This window comes from Mytilus edulis, chromosome 11 (genome assembly GCF_963676685.1).
Source record: "Mytilus edulis chromosome 11, xbMytEdul2.2, whole genome shotgun sequence".
Taxonomy (NCBI): Eukaryota; Metazoa; Mollusca; class Bivalvia; order Mytilida; family Mytilidae; genus Mytilus; species Mytilus edulis.
This window is the reverse complement of record NC_092354.1, coordinates 80,743,085-80,753,123: the sequence shown is the minus strand read 5'-3', so window position 1 is coordinate 80,753,123 and position 10,039 is coordinate 80,743,085. Positions and strand designations below refer to the sequence as shown.

At 33.8% G+C, this 10,039-nt stretch overlaps 2 protein-coding genes across 2 annotated transcripts; both read right to left on the bottom strand.

Moving 5' to 3' along the window:
* Positions 1-7,602: 7,602 nt before the first annotated feature.
* LOC139496393 (uncharacterized) lies at positions 7,603-8,114 on the bottom strand. The gene has a single exon (XM_071284967.1). The coding sequence runs from the start codon at positions 8,110-8,112 to the stop codon at positions 7,666-7,668; it is 447 nt and encodes a 148-aa protein (XP_071141068.1). The 5' UTR covers positions 8,113-8,114; the 3' UTR covers positions 7,603-7,665.
* Positions 8,115-9,116: 1,002 nt separating this feature from the next.
* On the bottom strand, positions 9,117-9,789 carry LOC139494646 (uncharacterized). Its single transcript, XM_071282807.1, has 2 exons — positions 9,543-9,789; positions 9,117-9,229 (listed from the first exon to the last, which is right to left on the bottom strand). The coding sequence occupies exons 1-2, from the start codon at positions 9,733-9,735 to the stop codon at positions 9,117-9,119; spliced, it is 306 nt and encodes a 101-aa protein (XP_071138908.1). The 5' UTR covers positions 9,736-9,789.
* Between the last annotated feature and the right edge of the window lie 250 nt (positions 9,790-10,039).

Genomic DNA, 10,039 nt, shown 5'->3' with positions numbered 1-10,039 from the left:
GGTTCAGACTGGTCGAGTATTGTTCAGACCTTTGGTTAAGTATGGTTTAGACTGGAAAAATAGGTCGAGTACATATCAATAATGGGTTAAGACTGTTTCAGACTGGTCGAGTAAAAGTTCAGACTATTTTCAACGGCAAAGATAAGGGTCAAGTACGATTCAGTACAGAAGAGTATGGTTCAGACTGAGGTAGAGTAATTTCAAGTAAAAGTCATACCAATTCAGACTGGTCGAGTAAAAATCAGTACAGTCGAGTACAGATATAGGTCATTTCAGACTTTAATGGTTTGTAGTGTAATATATTTAGAATAGTGGACTGCGTTTTGTGTATATACATGAACATGTCCCGTTTGAAAACCACTCCATGCTCATTATTTATTTATCTACTCGCATTTCTCATTTTCGAGATTCATAGACCTAAAATGGACGACGACATTCAATGACAATTACTTATAACATATAATATGTAAATCATATGACTTGTTTTAAAAGAAAGGCGAAAAATACCAAAAAGGTAATGACACTAAAAAATCAAAAACTTACCTACAAACTTCAAAGCAAAAATAAACTAATATCAGCTAAATAAACCACAACAATATACAAAACACAGAACAGAGAAAGTACAGACACAGCTAAACTCCCGTAAAACAAATGTCTAATACAAAAATATACTTTCATATCAAAATGTAGTGGACTCTTAAACATTCGGGTTTGATATGTTTGTTTACTTAGTGTATTATTGTTCAGATATCGTTGTTAGTATAATGGAGTTTTATGCGAATCTGATACAGATGAGAGGTGAAGCTAGCTATACAAAACAGATTTTAAATAAGAAAATGTCTTTTAAAAGTCTGGAATATGACAGTTGTTATCTTTTGTTTGATGCGTTTGCACTTTAAATGTTGCCATTTTTGTTTTCAAATTTTCCTTGGAGTTCAGTGTTTTGTTTTATTTCTTTTGAAGATAGAAAATGATGTTTGTACCGCATACAGGTAAATTAAAATCCTATCATAGAACAAAACAGATACAAAAGGAAAATACAAATTTTATCTCAGGATTAAATTACATGCTCGAGCTCATTTAACGTAATTATTGAAATAAACACAGCTTTAATCCAATTCCTTGTAAACACACTGTTATATATATATATATGTTATGGAAATGTTATTGTTATTAAAAAAGACAATATGGTTCGCCAGTAATAGATAATAAAATAAAACATTAAGCATGAAAATGTTTTTATTTTAGGTTTACACATTGGAAAACACATATGCATTTGTAAACATAATCATGATAATAAGTGCTATCCGACGTATCGCGTTTAGTATGAACTTCCATTTTTGGCCCCACCTGACAAAACTATAACTGCAGGTGCACTGCCGTATCCATCACTAAAAACCGGAATGTATGTATGCATATCCACTTCCACTTTCATATCCTGCTCCTCCACCACCAATTCCTCCTCCGTAACTACGGCTAGTTACACTTCTTTGTAGCACCTTACAGCATGTCGTCAATTTCCCGGGGAATAGTGGGGTAAGTCTTCAATACTTGTCCAAAACGAATTCTCCTTTAAGACAAAGTCCTTTACGACAGGTACACCATACTTGACCACCTGTAAGTATTTTGCATCATATGTTATTATGATTGGCTAACAGGAATCTCGCTTCATTCTGAAATCAAAATGCATGTCAAACTGAAGTGTAAAATTCATAATGGCACGAGATTCCGTAATGAAGTGCACAGGTAAATACAAGTAAAACTTGATAGAAATCGTGTCCTCATGATACTAGCAAATCAATTCTTATAGGTCTTGAATGTTTCTTATTGATTTGAATTATTTTAAACGGTTATAAAAGTTTTCATTGATAGAACATTTATAGAATGAAGCGCTTCCGTGGTTCATAAAAAATGTACTTCAGTTGAAGCTATTACACCCCAATAATTTTACAAAAAGAAGCATTCCATTCTTAATTATGTTATTGAATAACAAGGGACTGATAACAGGAATCAAATAAGTTACCTTGCGGTTTAATGGACTCCTTAAGGCAAAATTGACATAAAATAGATTTGGCTATTTTTTATATATTTTTTTTTCGTGTTGTTCTTCAAATGTTTTGGAACTTATACATTCTCGGCTTCTATATTTTTGGCTATGAGCGTTCCTTATGAAGGCAACTTTAGAAAAAAAACATATCGGACGTTTGATATAATCTAACGTGTTGTCTTCCATTGAAGCGCTGGATCCATATTTCTGCTTGTTGACTATTAGTCCCCGGGGTATCATCAGCTTAGTAGTCAGTACTTTGGTAATGACATGATTTATACATTGTTTATTTAAACTGTCTATTAATTTGGAAATTATAAAGTTTAGGTTTCAACTTAGACATCAACTCTCTCAGGCTATCTTTCAGGTAATTATTTTTGTAATATAGCTATTAAAATGTTTGGATTTCATATATAAGTCAATTTGCGTTCTTAATGAAGGTACATCAATTGATGCGCTTTATGTATTTGGTTTTGATGTTATATATATATGTTATATTTGTTATTCTCGTGGGATTTTGTCTATGTGTGTTACATTTTAGTGTTATGTCGTTGTTCTCCTCTTATATTTAATGCGTTTCCCTCGGTTTTAGTTTGTTATCCCGATTTTGTTTTTTGTCCATGGATTTATGAGTTTTGAACAGCGGTATACTACTGTTGCCTTTATTTAGACCCATGCAATTATTTAGTGTGTTGTTTTCATTTCTAAAGGACACTCATCGTACAATATTTCCATACACCAAATATAGTTAACCTACTAGTATCTATAATACTAAAATTACGAGGTCCAATTTGTCAGCCGTCATCGGGTAAAAACGACAAATCAAAGAATTCAACTCTATATATAACTAATATAGGACAATGGTGTAGATTAAACATTACACCACTCCAGACCCTTTTGTTTTCCACATAATTAATATTGCCAATAATTAACAAGTTTCGGGTCTAATCCGATACCGATACCAATAGTATATTCACCTAGCTATTACCTTATCTGTACGTTCCGCATTTGACAGGCGCACCACCAAACGGTGTATTTAGGATTTTGCTATATACACGGGTCATAATCAAAGGGATGACACTACTAAATTCAATCATTGTCAATTTGTTCCCTAGTATAGCTTTATTCAGCAATCAGCAAGACTTTCTAAGATAACTAATATAGGACAATGCTGTTGATTAAAAAATACCCTATTCCTGGATAGCCTGGACCTTTTGTTTTCCAAATAATTAATATTTCCAATAATTGATAAGTTCCAGGTCGACGGGTTCAAACAGCAAGATTTGAAAGCAGAGACAACTGTGTATCTTATAATCGACACGACTTTATCAGATGACAATACCAATCACTAAAATAAGGCTTAGGCATAGTTATATACTTTAATTCAGTCACGGATCCGCGATATCACGGGTGTGTACTTGTAGAATATAAGAAAAAGAGACCAAAACTAAAAAAACTTAACTTTGACAACTGAACCATGAAAATAAAATCAAGGTAAGATGACACCTGGCAGCTAGAGATTTACACCTTATTATCATTCCATACACTAAATATAGTAGACCTATTGCTTATAGTATCTGATATATGGACTTGACAACCAAAGCTTAACCTTGTTCACTGATACATACAATGAGGTTGAGGTCAAGTGAAAACTGTCTTCCGGACATGAGGTCCTTGCAAGGTACGCACATACCAAATATAGTTATCGTATTACTTATTTTGTTTCAAGTAGTCACTGAACCATGGATATGAGGTCATTAATATTGGACAAGTGACTGATGGAAACGTCGTATCATGAGGCATACATATACAAAGTATGAATCATCCAGATCTTCCACCTTATAAAATACAAAGCTTTAAAGAAGTTTGTTACGCCGCGGCCCTATCCGCCGCAGAACCACTATCCCTATATATGTCGAGCTTTCTGCGACAAATGTCGCAGGATCGACAACAATCGTTTAACCAATTTTAATTAAGACAAGAAATGAATTCATGCAAAATTGTCTGATTTCCAAGTATAGATAAACTAGATTCAAATGTATGCATCTGTACATATTTACAAAATAGAAACTCCATGATATAAATGCAAGCAAAAAATACCCATACTTTTTTTGTTTAAAAATAGTGTGGCTGTTTCAGAGGTCTTCCTCAGTATTGAAGGCCAACATCAATATGACAAACAACTGCAATTAAAACACCTTTTTTTTGCTTTTGAACTTTTATTGACCTGCATCGACAATTGAGCGCTTAAATAAAGAGGTTTTTTTTTTTTTTATATAAATATTGAATTATATCAGTACTCATTGTGTAGTGGTATCATGCTTAGACATACGACTGTACTGATATACGATAAAAAAAATACGCGCAAGATCGAACCCTTCGTATGCAATCGTTTTTAGAGGATAACACATCGTAAGTTAAAAGTTTAAAGTTATAATATAAGTTATATTTAAGTTGACACAGTGGGAAGTTGATGCTTAAAAAATAGTCTGCTGTTAGAACAATACACTGACGTCAGATACATGGGTTTAATCTGTATAACGTCATATGTTCATCGGCCATCTTAAACGCTCGAATATTAATTGCATTTGGGTCTAGTGTCTCGAATTCACAGAAAATGTTGAACAATTAATATACGTGTTTGTTTCGTTATGTTATACCACTGGCCGGACTCTAAAAACTACCTAATTGTCACTCTTTTGGTGAATCTCTTCTCATAGTTAAATGTATACGAATACAATAACTAAATTGTACATTTCCAAGCCGTCAAATGTACAAGCTGTACTACAAGGTTTACAAAAAAAAAAATACAATCGGTAAATACCATTATTGACATAAAATCAAAGTTGAAAATATATAGTTCTTCATGAATTACCTTCATCGGGAACGCGAGAACTACACATATGAAGACGAGGAATGTGTAAGTACTTATACATTTGAAGCGCTACCTGACATAAATTGACTCCAAATAAAACCCCACATCTAATTTGTGTAAATTGTAGACTTCCGATTGAATTTTAAATATCACCTCATTTTCGTATTGATTTTTATGAAAAATCTCTGTCCATATTTAAAATGCATCCGAAAACGTTAAGACATTTTAACATTTGTCAGCCATCAAATATTGCTTTTTTGTAATAGAAAGGCGAAAGACACCAGACGGACATTCAAAGTTATATGTCGAAAATAAACAGACAACCCCTCGTAGAGTTCACCAAATCTATACACATCTATGAATAGGAAAAAGAAATAAATGCAACCACGCTTTATAAAACATCAATCATGCATATCTTTTTAGTTATAAGATATATCAACTCAATCGCACTTGTAAGTCACGTAGATGACTACTAATGTTATCACGTTCGACACATACTATTTGTCAGATTGGCGTGTATTTTCTGTTTCTAATTTGTATTTTGTTATAGGAAAAAATGTGTCCCTGAGCAGATATATGGTATTGACTTTGATTGAATATTGTACGGATAACACGTGTAATTGTTTAGTATATGATTTTCGCATGAGTCACAGTTCCTTTAAGATCCATTTACGATCCTTACTTGTGTAATTGGGTCTTAAAAATGAGACAATTTCAACTTTATAAAACATGTCCTCATCCCAACGATATAACAACCAACAACTACCTAGTTTTGGAAATTTATTTCCTTAAACATACGATATTCAAGACATTGTAGATGCTACTCAGACTTTACAAAAAGTCTTATGTTTACACTAACTGTATGTACATTTTTAAAACGACAACAACATATATATGCTGGTGTTAATGGAACATTTTTGTGAGTGTGTGAGTGTTTGTGTTTTTGAAATTTGTAGTCAATTGTTTGGTTGACCGTTATGAAATATCAATTTTACCGATTTAAGCGAATATTTTCTAAAATTTCGTAGTTACACTTTTCTGAAATTCGACCTACCGAACTATAATTATGACTAAGTTTTTACAGACATCAGCAAAACGACTGGTTTCACTTGTGAAAAAGCATTCTCTTACCTTTCAAGATTACCAGAGATTTGTCAGTTTACTTTCGACTTATGAGTTTGAAGGCCCGTTAGATACATTTTGCATATATTTTGAATTAAAGATGCATTAACCACGTGCACAATGCGGTTATTGATTCACAATATGGCTTTCCTTAATGTTTCCTTTTATCAACTAATCAATATTAGCAAAGGCGTGATGTTCCTAGCTTTTGAAATTCGTAAATATACGGCGGATGAATACATGGCAACACCTGTATTGTCGAAATGCGCATCTGGTGCAAGAAAATTGATACGGTTAATTTTATTCGCACAATAAAAGTTTGTTTAAAAGAATTTCGAGTCCGATATCAGAATACGTAAAAAAGAAATTTAACAAAATGACAATGATAAAACTACTAAATAGTACTAGCATATACTAACATGTCAGCTCCATACTTCAATTAGACTGGTTGAAAGATAATGTCTTCATCATATGACAATTAAGCAAAATCTCTCCGTTAGTTGTTTTAATTAGTTTTATGCCAGTAATGCTATCATAAAACATTTGGAAAGACAAGTACTCGCATCATGATAACAACTGGTTAAAGGTCTATTTTAAGGTTTGGTTAGCTTTTTTTTTATGAATGTCGAAATGTTTGTGCTTTTAATAGAATATTATCATTACAGATTGGTTGTAATATACCTGAGCATATAGAATGTCTGCATGTTGATTTCTATTTACAAATAATGTCCTTGCACAATGATGAATTTGTAAATTTTGACTAGTGTGTGATATCGAAAACCCTGGTATAATAACTTTTCAGTAATACGGAAATTTCTGTCGTGAAAATCAAATACGTTGTTTCAAAAACGAGCATATCGAATACGCTGAGATTGTTATTAAATACCTTAAGATGGTGACGAAGGGTACTTTAATATAAAAATTTAGAGATTGTTTGTGCAAATTCGGATCTTGAATGTTTATTTTATTATGTGTATTGTGAGATAGCAAATGATGAATGATAGATATGCAGTCATACTTTTCTGCATTGGCTAGAGGTATAGGGGAAGGGTTGAGATCTCATAAACATGTTTAACCCCGCCGCATTTTTGCGCCTGTCCCAAGTCAGGAGCCGCTGGCCTTTGTTAGTCTCCTATTATTTTTAATTTTAGTTTCTTGTGTACAATTTGCAGTTTAGTATGGCGTTCATTATCACTGAACTATTATATATGTTTGTTTAGGGGCCAGCTGAAGGACACCTCCGGGTGCGGGAATTTCTCGCTGCATTTAAGACCTGTTGGTGACCTTCTGTTGTTGTCTGCTCTATGGTCGGGTTGTTGTCTCTTTGGCACATTCCCCATTTCAATTCTCAATTTTATGTTCAATTCATTTTGACGTGCAACAAAACACGACTAGGAAGACCAATAGTACCTCAGGTTTAAAGTACACCATGGTAATTGTTTTGAAATTATTGATTAAGAAGTTATCTTAGTTTAAATGGAAACATTATTATGTACATATCGTGGTTTAAATAAAAAAATCAAACCGTTTGATTCATCATTAATAATTAAAAAAACACTGCATAAATATGTTTTTAATTCTATTTTTATACATTCATTTGCTTATTAACTACGAATCTTTTTTAGTATGTACTTCCTTTTTTACCTCCATAACCACCTCCTCCTCCATAGCCACCTCCTCCTCCATAACCAGATCCTCCTCCATAACCAGATCCTCCCCCATATCCAGATCCTCCACCAGCTCCAGATCCTCCTCCACCAGATCCAACTACAATAACAGCTCCGCCACCGATCCCAACACCGCCGCTGAATCCAGCTCCACCACCTCCACCGTAACTACGGCCAGTTACACTTCCTGGTAATACCTTGCAGCATGTATTCGATTTCCGTGGGAATAAGGGTATAAGTCTGCAATACTTGTCCAAAATAAATTCTCCTTTCAGACAGAGTCCTTTACGACAGGTACACCATACTTGACCACCTGTAATCAACAATGACCAACACACATTGTTGTCTATTTTATTGATAGACAAGAAACAGGCATCCGGAATGTCATAAGTTACACTCATGCTGTTTGTGAAATGGAAAAATATCAAAATATGTCTTCAATATAGTACGAGCAACTGTTTAATGTGCCAGTTTATAAATTTTGAAATCATCAAGGTACATAGGTTTCAGTTCCTTCAGGCAAAAATAACCAGAGATTAAATTGACTTATATGTGTTTTTGGGGTCGTGTACCGCTTCAAATGTTTCGAAAGTTATGCAATATCGGCTGTGATATATTCGGCTGCGAGTGTTTCTGATAAAGGTAAATCAAGAAAACCGCCTCGGACTTATGAAATATCTTAACGGTTTGTTTTGATAATTCTCCTGATGGACTATTAGTGCTCAAGGGTATCATTAGCTCAGGAGAAAGTACTTCGGTAATGACACGATAATAACAAACATTTTAAAAATTGATCGTTTATGAATTTTCAAAGAATAAAGAAACTTAGGTTTTAACTCCCTCAGGCAAAGTTGAACTTTTGATGGATTTAGCTATTTTGTGAGGTAAGTACTGTTTTTCATATAGTCTTCAAGTATTAACTACGTATACATTAATAGTCATATATTCGGCTAGTATTTATTTGCTATTAGCGTTCCTGTTAACGGTTATTCCAGAAAAGCGCCTTGGACGTATGTAATAGTTTGATTTTTTAATGGAAACACGTTTTGTTAAAAGTTGATTTAAATAAATAATATTTTACAATTTCCATATTATTTCAAAGTTGAATGGTAACTGTATTTGAGGTTTTAGTGCGTAAAAGATGTACACGAGCATGCGTAGAACGTTTGATTCACGAAATTCATTATCATAAACTGGTTTTTAATATACTAGATCGCTTCACTTATCAATTGTTGATAATTTGGCTACTGTTATACTTCATCAAGATCATCGAGTATTGTTTAGTTATGCATTAAAATAGTAACGTACTGAAAGTTAAACACAAACATACTTTAACATTGACGTACCTTTTTTCCTCCGCCTCCGCCTCCTCCTCCTCCTCCTCCTCCTCCTCCTCCTCCTCCTCTTAATAAATTAGTCCACCACCGCCAATGCCAGATCCAAATCCTCCACCACCACCGCCGCCATACCCAACACTATAACCTCCACTGCTTCCACCACCATAACCTTGGCCATAACCTTGAAAAGTGAAAAATGTCAAAACTAGGGTATAGCAGTCAACATTATGGTATAATCTTAAACACTATAAAATAGACACAAATCAAGTAGTTGTTTTGTAATACTGTTTATTTAAAAAAAAGAGAAAAAGTTAAAATCGCAATAAATCTTGCATTTTGATTTTTTTCTATATGAACCGTACAGGATTTTCTCAATATTGCAAAAAAAAAAAACTTAACGCGTTTTAGTCTAAAATGACAAAATCGAAATAATAAAAGCACGCGATAAGTCCTGAATTTACTGTTGTTTACAAAACACTGAAACATTAACTAACCTCCTTTTCCACCACCTCCTCCTCCACCTAATATCAAAACTCCACCAACACCACCTAATCCAAACCCTCTGCCACCACCGCCGCCGCCACCACCACCGCCGTACCCAACACTATAACCTCTTCCACCACCATATGGTCCAGTGCTAAATGCAGCTCCGATAAAGCCCAACAGCAATAGAGTTATCATAACCATGGTGGCTTTCGTTTGACGAGTTTAACGTGTGGTAATACGAGGGCGTATATCTGTATTTATACCATTTGGTGTATTCCGAACTTTTTTTTCAATTCTGATTTATAATATACTGAATCGATTAAACTTGATTGATGATGATTGATAAGACATGCCTTTTATAATTGTCAATGGACTAGCGGGTTTAACCTCGACACATTCTAAAAGCATTTGCATGTCCTAAGTTTGGAACCTGTTATTCAATGCCTGTCGCTTATTGCTGTATATTTTTTTGTTTTTCGTTTATTTTTTGTACATACATTGAACT

Coding starts and splice junctions, on each gene's coding strand:
- LOC139496393 (XM_071284967.1), bottom strand. CDS start 8,112: ATGAGTGTAACTTATGACATTCCGGATGCCTGTTTCTTGTCTATCAAT.
- LOC139494646 (XM_071282807.1), bottom strand. CDS start 9,735: ATGGTTATGATAACTCTATTGCTGTTGGGCTTTATCGGAGCTGCATTT. Junction 9,230..9,542: donor AGGAGGTGGTGGAAAAGGAG/GTTAGTTAATGT, acceptor TCACTTTTCAAG/GTTATGGCCAAGGTTATGGT.